Here is an 18,122-nt window from a genome sequence, read left to right on the forward strand (position 1 = left end):
AGTTTAACATTGTCATGATTTTTTTTAAATGTGAATATAATATATAATATTGGATTTTCAGCTAACTAGTCTCATGAAGGTGGTTTTTCGCTCTGGTCATTACAACTCAGCACTGAGCGCGTTCATGCCAGGGGCGGGGCTTGTGAACAACACAGCCAATCAGAAACAACCATATTAGATGAAACTACTGATCATCCGCATCACGAATTTAGGTCGATGAAGAGGCAAAAGTTAGAGTCACCGTGGGAAATTAAATTAACTTTAGTTCTATCTATTTCCACATTCATAATTTAATATAAAAGCAAGCAATAAGCAAGAGGAATTAATGATACAAATAATTGACTCAAATAAGACTTACGAACAGTAAAGAAAGATTAGAGCTACTGTATGTGAAAATACATAAACATATTTATTAAAGCATTGAGAAGTATCCCACTGGATACAAATTGAATCCATTAAAACAGACTATACAAATTGGTAAACATGAGATACAAACATACTACTGTGACACAGTAAATGTGTAGGCCTATTATTGTTGTTGTTGTTGTGGACAATATTCTTTTTTCATACATAATGTACTTATTTATTTGTTTATATTGATTGATTGGTTGTTGGGTTAGGCTTCAATAACCACATAAGCCAATATGTTACTTCATTATTAATGATTATTATGATTGCATTATAATATAATATAATTAATTATTTGCAATGCAAATTGTTTCTTATAATAATAATAATAATAATAATAATAATAATAATAATAATAATAATAATAATAATAATAATAATAATAATAAGCTTTATTTGTATAACACCTTTCATATAAGAATTGCAGCCCAAAGTGCTTCACAGCAAAAACATAACAATTAGTACAAGATTAGACAGAAGAAGAGCATTTACAGTACAATAATCAGTGTTGATGTAAAATAGTCTAAAATAGCAGATAAAATAACATTGAAATGTTTTAAACTATCAGGGCCATATTTTGAAAGCATGAGATCAACAATGGACCCCTGTGGCCCTTCAACTGGTTTACTCCCTTTGCTACCCATTCCTGGTAGTCTTTGTCAAACTCTTTATTGACCCTTATATTTACGTTTACAGCGTCAACCTCTTTATTGACCTTTTAACTTATAAAATGACATGATAAACTTTCATGTACTATTTCTGTAAGGCTAAATATAGCCTACAATATTTAGTTTTAAATATATATATATTTCAGCCAATAAACTAACGCCGAAATGTACGTTTTTAATTGTAAATGGCAACTTGTGTTGTTGAGGTGGTGGTGGTGGTGATTGTTATTACAATTCATTGGTGTAGGATGTTGAAGAGTTCCTATTCACATTTCACAGTTGGTCTCAGGATATCCTCTTGCACAATTTTGTTTTGCAAAAAACACTCAGTTTATATAGTTTTCGCAATGCTTAGGCTGTTATATGTGATGATGCCTTTTTGTCATTCGTTTATAATTCATTCACAGCTCACTAACATTTAATGTAATGTTGTTTGTTTCTAAAGTACTCTTTCATGAGCAACATTGGCCCTCTACTGCCACCTAGACGACCTACTACATCAATGAAATGCTACCAGACAAATGGGATTGCTTTGTCAAACCAGTTCACAACACAGCCGCTAGATGTCACTACATAGTCGTGATCTCTTCATCGTTTGTACCGGTTCGGCTCTGCAGCCTGATAGCTGATGCAGTTACACGCAGTGTATTGTTTTTATTGAGGAAGAGGTGAGATGGACCACAGTCCTTCAACTCTGACTGCAGCTCGTGCCCCAGCCTTCTTCTTTAGCGCCAGCGACATAAGAGCAGGCGCATGCATGCAAACTGTCACACCAAAATATCTCAAACATCCTACTCTGTAAACGAAACAAGAAAACATTTATTATGAATGCAAATTATATAAAAAAGAAAAAGCATCTGTGCACATTTCTTCATCCATCACCCATCCTGATTCAAATGTTTAACCATGGCTATGTCACATAATGGGACTTGTAAATCAACATGAAGAGCAGATGGTCATATTATATAACATTATTGCTCCTAAGTAGAGCTGAAAAGGGGAGGGCCGGAGATTTTCCAAGCCACTCTTGACACAATCAGTCACCCCGTCCAAATGCTCTGCTCAGATTTGTTCACTAGTAGCCACGTTTATTATATGCATTAATGCAAATATGCACAAAAGATTAAGCAAGCCCCCCCTTTATTTCTCAAAATAAAATATAAAAGATTGTTTTCTATTCACCAATCACTGACTTCACAGGCGTCATACACAAATATATATATATATATATATATATATATATATATATATATATATATATATATATATATATATATATATATATATATATATATATATATATATATATATATATATATAAATAATTGTTACGCCTTTGAGGAACTTGTGCTGTGTGTCAGCTCATCCAGCCAGCCTGTCCGGTCTGCCCCTACTAGTCACCCTGGCAACCCTTTGACCCAGGTCTGTGGCAGTCCGAGCCGTGGGCGGGGTTTACACGTGGGGCTGAGCTTCTCTGCCCCGCCCTCCTCAGTGTCACAGAGCCTCTGCGAGTGGATGTTGCGATTTCTTCGCTGTCCCGGCTGAGCTGCCGGTAATGCATGTGTCCTCGTCTGCGGTCATCCCCGTAAACCAGTTATACAAGTCGGTAAATCTGCTGTTCTGGGAGCCGGCAGAGGAGTCACCACGGCTAAGGCACCGAGGGAGAGACTAACAACTCCTCTCATCTTCTGGTAAGATGTCTGTTTACTTCTCAGTACAGATTGTATCATCATGACCGGTCTGCAGGGAGTCAGGGAGCAGAGATGTTCAGGAGATGATAGTCCGTCAGGTTACCAATGCAAAGATAATGACACAATATGGACAAAAAAGAAAAGAAAGAAATATCAAACTTGTTGTTACAGGTAAAGGCGTAAGCAGTAATGTTAAATTGATCATCAGTAATAAGCATGGTTAGTTAGTGAGGATGAACATTATTACAGGTCATTTAGCAGACACTCTTAGCAAAAAGCGATTTAAAGTGAAAATCCTCCTGAAGCAACTCAAGGGCACGATGGTGGTGGCCGGTATTGAACTCACAAACTTCTGGTAGTGTACTTTGAATCCGTACCACTAAACCATCACAACACATCTTTGTGAAGTTTTTCAGGTCATGTTTGTCAGTCAAGTGATTTTGCCCCGAGCAAAATTAAATCTAAATCAAACTTGCACACTTAATTTGTCTTACCGACAATTAATTTAGAGGGAAATTCGAATACATGTGATGTTTAGTCACAACTTACAACAAGTCAACTCTTTCTGTGTTCCTCTGGATCAGGGTTAGCCAACGGGGTGTCTGCGGGCACTTGGTCACATAAGTCAAACGCAGGGCATGTTCTAAAAATACCATGAAGCTCTCAAAGTCTCAAATGTGTATTTAATTGCTTTGCTGTTCTTTTTTAATCAATAACACTTGCATAATTTTTTATTTTAAAATGACAATATTGAATATAGAATTTAAAAAACAAAAATGTCTGTCTGGGGTCAAAGTTCAATTTCACGCGCAAGCTAAATGTCCATTCCCCTTTTCGTTGAGACAAGCGAGCGGGAACAGCTACGGTGGGGCGCGAGGTGCGTTTTTTACGCTAAACACGGCAGAAAAGCGAAATAAAACAAACTATTTTCACAATGATTGGAAGGAAGAATTATTTTTTCAACAGTGAAAGTAAAGTGTGTATGTCTCATTTGCGGGGCGACGGCAAAGCGGCACATTGTGGAGACACTTCGGTACGTGTCACAAAGCAACCATGCTAACTCACTAACTAATTAACTAACTAACTAATGAACTAACTAACTACCTTCACGAGGCCGGGGAACAAGTCACAGAAAGCAGCTTCATTTAGAGCTGCACATTATTTAATTAAGAACAAGAAAGCCTTTTCGGACGGAGAGGTCTTGAAAGGCGTAATGATGTTATTGAAAACACTGTTCTAAGACAAGAAGAAAGGTTCTGATGTGATCTCCTCTCTCTGATGTTACAAAGTTAGTGTTTGTACAAACAGGATATGATCTGAAGATGTGACAGTTAATGATTTCCTATACAATGTTACAGAAGTGAAACTTTGTACACAAATATAACCGGTGTGATTTTGAACAAAATGCTACAAATGTGTTCATTCATACAAAAATATCAATAAAGATATATGTGATAACTCTGACTTTCAAATGTTGAAATAGATTGAGAACATAAATAAATAATGTTGCATGTTTAAATATATCTGTTTCCTACCATCAATCATTGTGAGGAATAATTAACATTAACATGTGATCAGACAGTCTCTTCACATATATGAATATTTATTATAATCATTATTATTAATGATAATATTATCATTAAAGTTGAACCGTGCAACTATGTTGTTCAGGAAGTTTGTATCAAACAAGGAGCCCTTCGTATTATTCAGTAACTCTCGGTTTCAAATAGGTTGGTGACCCCTGCTCTGGATGAGCTGGTTGACAGCTGACTGATCGGAAGGTTATTTCCTTCAGTGGAGGATGATGATGATGATGATGATGATGATGATGATGATGATGATGATGATGATGATGGTGGTGGCAGCTGTGTAATGGGATTTCCTGGGTCATGATTTGCTGGTTAGGAAAAGGTGAAATAGGCCATTGTCCAATATAGCTACAAGCTGATCAACTCAATACTGGATTAGAATTGTAGGTGCCTGCAGCGTACTGACTCTTTCCACTGTTAGTCCTGCTAGCTGTAATTATAAGTTCACACAGCCTTATTGAAGCATACAATCCATATAGGGTTCTTCATAAGGCAGTACATTGCTTGTGCCTTTATTTTGAAATGCTTACTCATCAGTTATAATGAATTATTCATGTTTAAAGGATACATTTTTAATAACAGTTAGAGGTTTCATTATTGGCAAAGAAAAGTGGTGACTCATAAGTTCTCACATAACAACTGCTCTTTTGTATGGCAATTACTTTCTAATGCACTCTCCTTAATTTCTTTGAACTAATCGGCAAAATAAGTATTAATTATTTTCTCTCACGTGTACACACACACAGCCCCGCTTTTTCGCTCAATGTTTCCATTTGATAAGGATAAACCAGATGGAGGTAAATTAGGAGGTTATTACTCCCACGGTCAGAAAAGCACATGCCTGCAGCTACAGTAATATCCTAGCACAGTTTATCCCTCATATCCAAGCTGTGTCATGAGAAATATTTAGCATTTTAAAACGTGCACCATGCTAATGTGTCGTGCTGTAGCAGCCCTCTATACATACAGGTATTCTAACTGTTTCCTTTATCTTACTAACCTATATATTCACTTCAATACGGCCAAATACCAGTGCAACCATTATTGCTGCGGATAGTGAAGGCTGTTTTGTCTGCTGTTCTTTGAGCCTTTGTTTTGAGTGAATGTCAATAACACAGGAGGGCACAGGATAAAGGCTGGCCAAGACAATAGAGGAAGTACAATTTTTATGGGATACACATTCCCAACATGTAGCTGGAACACTGCTGAAAAGGGCGACACATGATTTGTGGTTGGGTTATTTTGGTTTACTGTATGTAGTTGAGAGTGAAAGGAGTCATGACAACTTTATTATTGTCATTAATTTACTGTGGGGGCTGTTTATTCTCTGCAGCAGACACATGCACTGTTTGTGTCTAAGTAAGCACCACCATACATGTGCACTGTGTACCCGCATGTGTGTCACATCGTTGTACTTTAAGCTAAGTCTGCGTTTTGAACCATGCATGTACAGTGGATGATATTCTCATATCATACAGAGCAAAAGAAGGAGAATCACACTGTGTCAGAGAACATATCGATTGCTTTTAAACTGGGATCTTAAACTGTTCATCATACTACTTCTAGCTAAGTTTGTCCTGAGGTTGACAAAAGATCAAAAGCCCATGAGGTCATTAAAATCAACTGCTCATCTCCTTGGGGTCAAAGCATGCCAAACCTACTGTGTGGGAATTCAGAGAGGAGCCATAGTTACTGACAGTCTTGAGACTTTCCTTCTTTATACTGAAGCTTTCACCTACAGCGATAAGCGGTAGACTATATGCAGGTGTGTTTTCGGCTCTCACGACCCAGAGATAGCCACTTGTGATTTTCCCAGGAATGTCAACAAATGCGTAGGCTCAGTCACCATTGTGTTACCTCAGTCGGCGATCGTGACTTAACTTATTTAAATGGAAATCTTGGAGATTAATACTTTGACCTTCACAAAGAGAGACTGCTGTGGAGTTCAGCTGTGTCTTTCAGTGCATGAATTAATCACCTTTGCTTGCTTGCTCTTGCTTCACTGCTCACATTTCTACCTCAACATGTCATTCGACAGGTCCTCTCCTCCCCTTTTGAAATTGAGAAGCAGCTAACAAACACAAATCGTAAATTATTTATATTCACCAGTCTGAATTTAGGTCTTAGCCTCGTGATGACTCATTTCTGATGATGTGTGTATGTTGTTGCGCGGCATTAAATGTTGGGAATTAAAAGATCATTCAACTGCATTAAAGCTTGTGCTCTTATATATAATATATAAGTGTATATCTGCCATTTTAACTCTGGTCACCGTGTTGAACCTACATTATGTACAACTATGGAGCAGTGTGTCAGAAAGCAAGCAGTTCAAAGAAAGTAGTTTTCTATGATGAGGATAAAAGACAGTATAATCAACACATTATAACACAAGGGGCTCCTGAGGTGCAACTGGACCTTTATTATCTGTGTAGGAAGAGCTTCTCACTGTTGGCCAGCGCGTTCCCAGCTTAGCAGCTTATTCATTTTGGGCTACTGGTGACGTAAGAAGGCTATATGCAGCAGGAGGCTAATCCAGTGTCTTGACCTCAATGCCAATTATCCGATCAGGGGGAAGTTATTGAAAGTTTTATTAGGCACCATAAAGAAGAGCTGGTAACAGTCAGTTGCAGAACGTTTTTATGATATTAAGGAAGTGTAACGGCCTTAAAACAAACTGCATGCATGGCAGAAATGTGAGAAAATACCACAACATAGCTCACTGTGTGACACACAGAAAAGTCTGAGGCCTGTGGGACAATGGAAGCGTACAGGTGCGAGCGGGGCATGAACGTTATAAAAGCTCAAAATCATAATAATAATTGAAAAATTTCCCTTCAAGCTCTTCATGTTCTGAGGCAATAGTGCCTTAGGATTGTATGAAGAGTCATTTGAATTAGGGGTGTCGCAATATACCGCTATATTCAAATAAAAATATTGATATGATGTATAGTGTATGTACAGTTATGGTTACAGACTCGCCACCTCCCGACACTTACACAACAATTTATTTTATTTTTTTAAAAGGATACAAAACGCACAATAAACAAAAAAAGATGAATTTGACAAAATTTCTTTAGATATCGCAAAAATCTAATTATCAAGGTTTATTTTTGGCCACAATAATTATATAGTAACAATCTGATATCGTGACAGCCCTAATTTGCATATAATAACATTTATTTAGAAGATTATTCTGAGATCAGATGTATTGTTGTTCCAGAGGGATTTGTTTTCACAGCCAGTACAACACAACAAAACATACAGATGTATACAACATCTGCCCGCATGCATTCATCCATACCGGCTCACAACAGTGTTAATCAGGCACATTGTTCATAATGCAGAAGGGACAAATCTCCCGTATCTCCGACCAGATGGAAGAAATGTGAAATGTTGACTGAGGTGGTGATCGGTGTCATTCGCTATTGTGAGTGCAAGACGTGCGACGGCTCTGCAGGTCATGTGTGATGGAGTGGGTGTGGGAAGGCGAGACTGTGAACATGCATGTCTATATTTTAGTCAAGAGGTCTCTCTGTTCAATATGTTAATTCATCAACTGAAAGCAACACTTTCATCAGTGATCAGAAGAAAAGGCAGAGAGCATGTGAGGGATGAAGTGCTCACCCTCTGCATCATCTCCCCGCCCTGCTTTGCTTCCCCATGGGTTCAGTAATAACTCAAACATCTGCACATGGCTAGGGAATCGCAGATTTCCAAGTCATGCGAATGGGAGTCAGGGAAAACCAGCCTCCCGCTGTGTGCGTCTCTGTCGTTGAGGCAAAAGCTTGTACTCAGGTTACGCAATCAGTCACGCTGCATGTGCCAGCTGGTCGAGGTAGACAGAAACAGAGATGATGTTTTTTTTTTTTAATCCTTAGTAAAACCGCATGCATTCGTAGATTTTCTTTCAGGTCATCATATTATTTACCCTTCTGTAGCCAGATGTTGTGTCATTGTAGATATTATCACGTCTGTTAAAGGCATTGGGTATTCTGTAACTTAAGTTGAATAATAAGATTTAGTAATGTTTTCAAACAAATTGCTTTTTTATTGCATTCTGTATCACTGCTGAATGTTTTCTAAGCATATATGACCTCAGCAGTAATATATCCAGCATTTCATTTCATTTGTGTTCCCCTCTACTAACTCTAAACATTTCACATGCAGATGACATCCTTCTATTTCTTCCTAACTTTGTCTTTAGGACCTTTGAATGAATTGTAGTGTTGCACGTATTGACTTCTCAAGCAGGATGTGAGACACTAAGAAAACCTCTCAGATACAGCGTGCAGTCCTTTTGTCATGCAAGCATGTTGTGACTCAATACAAGACGTGCACATTCAATACAAGACGTGCACTGTCGCTGTTGTGGAAGATTGCATCAAAGATCACGTGATTTGTCAAGAGCACAGACAGACGGACGGACAGTTCCCCTATACTCAAAGGTCTTTGTTTGTTTTCTCTCTCTGTTCAACAGCCAAGGTGTTGTGGTGCCATGATGAAGAAAGTCGTGGAAGTCATCCCGCTGTTGTTGCTGCTGTTCTTCACAACGCATGCAACGGGAAAACGTAAGTGTTTGGATGTAGACAGACGTGAACACAGTTTCGGTATCTGCCTAAGTACGTCTGAGCAGTGACCCGGGAAACAACAGCCGCAGCTGAACCATTAATAGGGGGATTAGTAAAAGTGTTGTTTATCTGTGGATTTCTTTGTGGTATATAACACGATACACAATTTACATCTCTCGTGCTCACCGTTTAGAATGTAATCTAGTATTTGCTTTAATTTTGCTGTCTTTAGGCTACGGCCCGCCAGAGAAGCCGGCGCTGACCAGATGTCGTTCTCCCGAAAAAGAGACCTTCACCTGCTGGTGGGAGCCAGGCTCTGATGGGGGACTGCCCACTACCCACGCTCTGTACTATCGCAAAGAAAGGTGAGTGGCTTCCAGTTTCCTGCAGGTGACTTCATTTAGTTTCGTTATGATTGGCGTGCACAGTAAGGAGCAGAAAAGTGACAGATGGATTGTTAATCATCAAGAGAAGAATGTAGGAGGACACGAGGACACGCTGGTTTGATTGAGTCAAGTCGGAAGGGCTCTAGAGTGTCAAGTCAGCAAAGATGAGGAGGTCACATCAAGATAGAAGAATAATAGAGGTTAACGTCAGTAAAGCAATTCCACTATTGGGCGTCTTCCTCTTTACTCTCGGCAAAGTTGTCAGTGTGCAGCCTACCTGCTGGTTCGAGCAGTGAGGGCACCGTACAGGTGTCAGAGGATGAAGATTGCAGAGAGTTACGTGCCGCTGGTTGTGCCACATCTATGGATTTGGAAATTGTGCAAGCTAGATCAGGAACAGACACAGATGTGGAGGAAGAGAGGAGAGGCTGGAACATGTGTGTTCACCGACAAAGCTCCATTCACTCATTTAGCAAGTTGCATGTAGTCAAGGGAGCCTCAGGGCAGGTGGATGAAGGGGAGGGTGGTCGAGCACATACAAACTCTTAACATACAAAGTGTTTGGAAACAAAGAGGTGGACTTGTTATAAAATATCTAGTGCATGTATTTAAGGAGTAGTTAAACATTGTGGGAAACCTCTCATACATGTCTGTCTGTTGAATATGAACCTGCAGCCAGCAGTCTGTAATCTTAGCATACGTGTCAAAAAGGCTCATTTATTATCTTTTGTTGTTGTAGTTAATGGTTCAGAACATTTTGCTCCATTTCCGTCCCCCTTTGCATTTATCTTGCAATCACCTTCACCCGTCTGTCTCATCTTGTTCCACACACACACACACACACATTCATACACAGGTTCAGGGAATGCAGCATGCTGTTCAACAGTGAAGTACAGTACACATGCACACATGCGATGACATGCTGTTCCCCTGCCTCTCTTGCAGCTCCGAGACAGTGTACGAGTGTCCCGACTACCACACAGCCGGAGAGAACTCCTGCTTCTTCAACAAGAACGACACGTCCATCTGGGTCAACTACAACATCACTGTGGTGGCCACCAACGCACTGGGCAGGGCCTTCTCCGATCCCGTGGATATAGATGTGGTGTACATAGGTGAGGAAATGGCTGCTTTTTGGGGCACAATTTCCCCCTCGAGGGTTAAAACAGTGTATTTTAACGCAGCTGCTCCTTAATGGCACTCTTGAGTTACACTGGGGATAAGGCTCTGCGAGTGCTCACCCTCCCTCCAGCTGTAACTGTAATTGAACGACTTAAAGGATAAATGTGTTGATATTCTATAATTAAACCAAAAATTAACTGATCCTTCTAACAAATATTGCTATCCCAAGCCTATTACAGCTTATTCCTCTGTGCCACAGAACTCCATTGTTGTTCAAAAACTATTTAAAACTCCTAAATGGGCCCCCACTGTAGCGCTGACATGTCCCCACATAAACCGTCCTGCTGACGTAAACACTAACCAGAGCACCAAATACGTATTAATCCATGGCTGAAAATAGTCCCCGACAACGGCGCTATTTTCTCCTCCTCAAGTGACGTTTTTTTAAATCTAGCACTCCAAGGAATTACTGAGCCCTTTTATTAAATACAATAAAATATATATATACTAACACACTGCTGGTTTGGGTCTCAACAAGAAACATTTAAAAATGATTACAGCCTTTTTCTTTCATCCGACGTCTGATTAAATATAAATACTGGTGAGCATTTCATAAGATGTAACAATATATAAATGTCATACAACTGTCAGCTATGTGTCTCCCAGAAGAAAACTCAAAGCCTGCATGTGTCTCAACCACGCTGCCACATGCCTCTCTACACAGTGACAGTTGGCCTCTATTGTGCTACTGTGTTATGAATAGGGATGAGACGATATAGTATCTTATCACGTATCACATGATCGGGATAATCGGGACTGAGACAGACTTACACCTCATGCAGGAAGCAATACAAGAACACATGTTCTCTTATTGTTCTTATTTTGTTGGCATCCATTGATTTCTGGGATTCATTAATGTTTTCTTATCTTATGAGAGAGAAACAGTCTTGTTTTCACAGTCCACAAATTGTTTCTCCAACGCAAGGAAACACAAGTAAAAACATAAGAAATAAACTCATGAATATCATAATGATTGGATTATTATATATATATATATATATATATATATATATATTATATGCGTTTAGCTTTTCCACGGCTTACAAACTTAGATGCTTTTTGATTTCCCTGTAACGCCAGTACTGTCCTCCAAGTTATGATCAAAGCGTAAGGTAAAGGGATTGCCGTGTGTGTAAGTGCCATTTTAGGAGTTTTAAGCATATTTTATGAATGGAAATGATTTTGTCCAGGATAATCGTGGCATGAAATATTGACAACATGCCATGCCTCGTTATGAACATAAATATCCTCTTAAATCCTCTTTATCTTCCTCCCTCTCGGTTACCAACACATCCTCTCTCATTCACATTCTCTCTCCCTCTCCAGTCAAGCCTAATCCTCCAGAGAAGCTAATGGTGACTGTAATGGAGGACAAGGGCTGGCCCTTCCTGCGGGTGTCATGGGAACCGCCACATAAGGCTGACACCCGCTCCGGTTGGATCACTCTCATCTACGAGCTCCGTGTCAAGTTGGAGGAGGAAAATGACTGGGAGGTGCGTAACCCTGCAGGGATTGGAACCGGTGGTTCAAATGTTCACGCCTCATGTCAGCACACTGGGTCCGGAGGTAGCTGTTCTGCACGGGACGATGCATTTGCACCGGAGGATGTTTCTGATTAATTTCCCACGAGAAATCAATCAGAACCTTTGAAATCTGAAGATGCAAAACTTGAATGCCAGACTGGACGGTGCATAACTGTTCACACTGTGTCAATTGTGTGTGTGTGTGTGTGTGTTGTATTTCCAGATGCACCTTGCAGGCCAGCAGAAGATGTTTAACATTTTCAGCCTGCGGTCAGGCGGTAAATACCTTGTCGAGGTGCGCTGTAAACCCGATCATGGCTTCTGGAGCGAATGGAGCTCTACTTCCTACATCAAAGTTCCTGACTGTAAGACATCTACCAACAATCACAAGCACTACACAGTGTATACGGGGGGAATACACAGAGTTAACTATACCCAGTCCCATAAACACAGACCTGAGAGGAGCGTCTCATTTAACATCAGTACGAAAGCAAATTCCCAAAATGCATTATTCCTTTAACTCTCAAATGATTCATTAAACTCCTAAAATATCCTGTAATAATAGGAAGAAATATATAATCACGTTGTTGCGTTGTGCGTCACAGATTTCCATCGAGAGAAGTCCGTGTGGATCCTCATTACCGTCTTTTCTACCTTCATCTTCCTCATCATCACATGGTTGCTACACATGAACAGTCACAGGTAAAACAATGGTCATGGATTCCTGATTCCTGGTTTGCTCAAATGTTATTTTTCTGTTGTTAATATGAATGTTTCATGCTTCATGCTTCATGTTTCATGTTTCATGCTTCATGAGGCCCAGAGCAGCAGCTTTCCTCAAGATCACAAGTCAATCATTAGCTCATCTTTAAATCTTTGTTGGGATCATGACTAAACACTGCAACAGTTTAATATCTTGAGATCATATAACTGCTGATGCTCTCGGCTTTTATCGTATACAGCAAATTAAGTGTTGATTTTTATCATCATCTCATATTTATTTATTATCTCCTGCTCACAAGCGCTGACATAGATCTCTTTTCCCCCCCTCCCCCCCCCCCCCTTATGTGTGAAGTCTGAAGCATTGTATTCTGCCTCCAGTCCCTGGTCCTAAAATTAAAGGATTTGATGAGCGGCTTCTCAAGGTAAAGCAGCGACATAACAACTCTGTAAATAATCAATTTGAAATAAGCAAAAGGACTTCTGACTGATTGCATCAATACTTCTCTGTAATTACTTTTCCTCTTTCCGTGTAGAATGGAAAGTCTGACGACGTCTTCAGTGCGCTGGTTGTGCCCAATTTCCCTCGGGCCTCACCATCCAACTATGAGGATTTGCTTGTGGAATACTTGGAGGTGTATGTCCCCGAGGAGCAGGAGCGGATACTGGAGGAAAGCAAGGATCTCCATGACGGTTGCCTCAAATCTGAGATCTCCAGATCGGATAGCGACTCTGGCCGGGGCAGCTGCGACAGCCACACTCTGCTGATGGATAAGTGTGGCGAGGCAAAAGAGAAAGAGAGGCAAGCAGATCGGGAAAGCGGTCGAATTCTGACGGAGACACAGAGGCACCAGAAGGGCTGGAAGGAGGAAGCGTTCACCTATGCTCACGCTATGGTTAGCCCCGACATGTCCGGTGGGAGGGTGAAGACCTGGCCCTCTGTGTTTTCTCCACTGCCCCAGTACAGCTCAAGCCCACTGGACAAACAGAGCTCACTTAAGATGGCCAAACAGCACTCCCTCTCCACATCCTCCTTCCTCACCCAGCCTGGCAACAGCCCCAAGGAGGCTCTCGGGACGAGCTACTGGGACTCCTGCTTGAGCAACAAGCAACCTCATCTGCTCCAGCCACAGACGCAGGTCCACCGGGAACTCCAGGCCCGCAGCGACGTCAACATCTCCAGCGTGGAGCACAAACGGGCCACCGAGTACGTTGAAGTGCAGAGGGTCAACAAGGAGGATATGGTGCTTCTCCAACCAGTCGTGTCAGGCTGTGGCCGCATGGAAGGTATGCACAAGGGGGAGGACTACAGCAAGAGGGAGGACTACAGCAAGGTGAAGGGGCTGGACAGTGACAACAGGCTGCTGCTCCAGAGAGAGGTGCTGGAAGGAGACAGGTGTCCTTGTGTGGACCAGGAGATGACAGGGGACAGCTGCACTTCATCCACAGTTTGCACTACGCAGAAGCCAACAGCCTGCATTTACACTGCCATGCCGGTACAGGAGGAAATGGCCCTGGCAGTGAATGGTTATGTTGACACTGCCACCATGGGAGCACTGCCAACCTGCTAGGGGCCTCATAAGATCTGGTTTAGGGACAAACAGTAACACTGGATGACTGACAATATTTTGCCGTCACATTTAATTACTTGATCTGAATAATAATCTTCATTCTACTTTATAAAGAATAGAAATGAAGTTTGATTACCTGTATGTCTCTATACATCATACATCTGTTTCTCCTCTCAGGCACGTTTTATGAACTTTTTTTTTTATGTCTTTCATAAATGATATTGATCTATACTGATGTAAGTGTCTGTTAAAATGATGTGTGTACACAATGTCAGAAAGCTCAAACAGGTTTGTTATGTTTAATGTCTGTGTGTATTTTCTCTGCTCCCTGTAGAACACTACATCTTAAAAGACATGAGGGGGCTGCAGCGCCCTCTGCTGGTCAGAGTGAAGCACATATAATCTGATAAAGAATATTTAACAGTTTTATAAAGTTGTCATTTTTTACAGTATCATCAAGTTTTTCACTGTCACTCAAGAAATACTTATATGCACAGTAATAAGGGATATGAGTCCATTAAACACAACATAAAAACAACTTGAATTGAGTCTAGCTTCTACTGTTCATGAGTTAAGCACATTATTTTTGGGAAGTATCCATGGGTGGGTTTTACTGCCAATGCATTATGCCCTAAACATTATGATATGCATCATGGCAATTCCTGTCCACAATCACACACACAGGGGCACCTGAATGGGGTCATTTCCTTACAGATTACAGGACTTTCTGTGTCCCACAGTCCCCTTTTTGGACAAGCTTTGATAGGGATGGCGCACAGATTTGCAGGCATTCTGAATCGAGTACAATTCCATGCAGAGGATTGCGTCAGTGCAGGCGATCATGTTCCTCTGTGCCTTGCTTCTGTCACTAAGCAGATCCTCTGCTGGGTCAATCATGTGCACATTCCCTGAAATGGCCATGAATCTGTCTCATGACATCACTATGTGGACATGGGACATGAAAGATGCTTTTTACTGTCCACATGTCTCTCAGTTTTGGTAGGTTGAGGATTCACATGTATATCAGCAGACCCAGGAATAAAAAAAAAAAACTCATCTTGAGTGAGGTCCACCCATTCAAATCTTTTTCATCAAGTGTTTTGCAGCGTCAGTCTTTACTGTTCAGGTTTTTGAATATCTCCAGGGGGGGCTTGGTTTGAACCTTGGGAGGTCAGGCGTAATGTCAGCATCTTATCTTTTTTGTGTAGGAGGGAAAACACACACTATGTGTTATCATTATATATATGCTACTGTAGATCTGTCTGGATAGCGTGGAGCACAAACACAATAGATCTGATTTCCCCATTACTGTGTTAATTAACCAGGCAGAACAGAAAGTCCCCCTGCTGACTTTATAACATGACTGTGACCGAGGCGTAAACACTACAGTCCTCACATCTGGTAAACGTTTCACTGTGGTAACGCTGTGCAGTGTGACCCGTCACCGACCGAGACCTGCAGTTGAAAAGTGATGTGTAATACCATTTCTTCATCTAGATATTACTTTACATTGTCACTCAAGACAGTTAAGTCGACATCTTTTTAACATTAGATTGTTGAAACGTTTAATGCATCTTTTACAGGAGTCCAGGAAAAGATGTTCAAGGTGTTTGGAGAGTCTGCACTGGACAGGACGTCTTGCAGAAGGGTCGGAGCCGTCACAGTTACCTGACATGTTTGATTTGCACGACTAGAATCTGGACAAAACTGTAGCTGTGAGCTGGTCAACGTCAGTCTTTAAAGCTGCACTGATCAATATTCATATATGAACATGGCTGACAACCACTGCGTGTGATTATGAAAGAGGTCGCAGTGACAAGCCCACCATTATTAGTGACCAGCTGGTCAACACAGTGGAGCATTTACCCGATAAAGGAGTAAATTATATAGACGAAGATAAAGCTACAAGAAGGGTGAATATTGGACTTACATGTATCAAAGGTAAGAAACACGCTCCAATAGGCCTTTCTCATAGCAGAACTTTTTGATTTGCCATAGTAGGAAAAGCACAGGTGTTACTAATTACACTAACGATTGGCTCTGTTATAACCATGTGTTCCAGCATGCATGCATGTCTGTGAAGAATGCCTATGTTGCTTTGTGTCTGCTAGATCAGTAAAAAGAGAACTAACATGTTCGCCATAACAACATTGATAATGTCAATGTTGTGATTTCAGCTTGTTCCGCTGCACCCAATGAATGCAGCTTTAAACATCAGCAACCATAAGCTACTGGTCAAACCCGACCCAGTGATGCTGCAGCTGCACAACAAAACCCTGAGTGTAGTGACTTGAGAAAAGGGTGCATTTAATCTTTTTTGGATTAAACTAGTCTTGCTTTTAAAAAGAAGTTGTGCAACTCACTAAGAAAACATCAACATCTGTTGCTGTATTGTGCCCACATTGTTTACAACCTCATATTCACCTCGTATATCTCTTGAGCGTGTAGTAGGAGTCAAGCTGACGTCTATGTTTCTATTCAGAAGAAAGGTGGAGCCTTATCTTGTTTTAAAAGTCTATCCACATCTGCTCAATTCTGGATTAGTCATTTTCTTTTGTTCTAGTCTATGAACAACTGAAAACCTGAGTAAAAATGTCTTTTAATTTTGTTTCTTCTTTCTCTCTTTCTTTCTTTCCTCCCTCCCACGTAGGAATGTCACATGTGGCAGATGCTCCTCCCCTCTCCTTGGAGATGGGTGAGGGGAAAAGGGGGTGAAGGGCTATGAGGGAGAGATGTGACTGAGGAGTATATAGGGGGAGAGGAGGAGGAGGAGGAAGAGGGAGGTGTGTTGATCTGCTGCTGCTGCTGCTGCTGCTGCTGCTGGAGAAAATCCACTCCAGACAGATACATTTCCTCCTCTTCAGCACGACCGGCTGCTTTAAAACTTCAAGCCCAGAGTCTTTTCTTCCACTCTCCACGCTGACTTGACATCAGAGAGGAGGAAGCTCTCCAGACTCTCCGAGCTCATCCTTTTGTTCTCTGCAGAAGGCATTCCCTTTCATGTCTTCTGAGACTTCTTAAGGACCCCAAGAGGAAGCGGAAACTGTGCATCTGCAGGTCAGATGTTAGATACTGTGAGTCCAAAGTTGTTTTTACAGCTAGTTTGAGATTCAGGGTTTTTGTCTTGGAGTACATCTGGTCCGTTTCATCCCAGCCTGCGTTGTCTTTTCTTTGGAGAAATGAGGGCTGAGGTGCTGGTCGTCTGGGTTGCTTTGACCCTGTGCTGCGCTCTGGTGTGCGCTCGAGAAGATGTGAAGGAGAACAAACTCTCCAGAGACCAGACTCGGGTGAGAGAAACCCGAGGACTGGTCGAGCATAGGAGACAGGGGGAGGAAGGGGGTGTTGAAATGTCAGACGAGCCAGCTGAAGTGGTGGAAGAGGAGAGGACAAAACCAAAGAAGAAGAAAACAGCTGAGGAAATTGAGGCAGGTAAGAAGTAGCTATGGTATGACTGAACACAGACACAAAGTCTACTGTTGATTGAATTCAGGCTTGTAAGGTCATACATGTGCAGCTTTCTCTTGACCTCTCCTGGCCTCTACTGCTCTGAGCTTGCAGCCGCAGCTTGCAGCCAAGACCCTGAGGTTACACAAACAGGAAAAGGCTGCAATCAATCTTTGTGGTAGGAAAACATTCGGTTTGAACTCTGTTATCTGGTGCCGTCTCCAGCTTTCTCTCGTCCACAGATTACCTCCATATGGTCACAAAAACCTTTTATTAAAGACTTACGTGTTTACCACATGAATTGCATTTCAGAACTGCAACAGCAGAAGAGCTGGGGATTTTGTTTTGTGTCTCAGTGATTCAGAGGTGACA

The 18,122-nt window shown here is 41.3% G+C and overlaps 2 protein-coding genes across 2 annotated transcripts in view; both read left to right on the forward strand.

The window, feature by feature from the left end:
* The first annotated feature begins 2,660 nt into the window (after window positions 1-2,660).
* prlra (prolactin receptor a) lies at window positions 2,661-14,747 on the forward strand. The gene is made up of 9 exons (XM_029444629.1): window positions 2,661-2,767; window positions 8,834-8,924; window positions 9,157-9,289; window positions 10,256-10,425; window positions 11,819-11,985; window positions 12,239-12,380; window positions 12,621-12,717; window positions 13,091-13,160; window positions 13,272-14,747. Exons 2-9 carry the CDS (start codon window positions 8,852-8,854, stop codon window positions 14,304-14,306), a joined length of 1,887 nt encoding a protein of 628 aa, XP_029300489.1. The 5' UTR covers window positions 2,661-2,767; window positions 8,834-8,851; the 3' UTR covers window positions 14,307-14,747.
* Window positions 14,748-17,111: 2,364 nt separating this feature from the next.
* aebp1a (AE binding protein 1a) overlaps window positions 17,112-18,122 on the forward strand; it is a 13,519-nt gene continuing 12,508 nt past the window's right edge. The window contains exon 1 of the mRNA XM_029444939.1: window positions 17,112-17,735. Within this exon, the coding sequence (XP_029300799.1) occupies window positions 17,486-17,735 (250 nt within the window). The 5' untranslated portion in view covers window positions 17,112-17,485. The remainder of the gene's footprint in view (window positions 17,736-18,122) is intronic.

This window comes from Cottoperca gobio, chromosome 12, assembly GCF_900634415.1.
Source record: "Cottoperca gobio chromosome 12, fCotGob3.1, whole genome shotgun sequence".
Taxonomy (NCBI): Eukaryota; Metazoa; Chordata; class Actinopteri; order Perciformes; family Bovichtidae; genus Cottoperca; species Cottoperca gobio.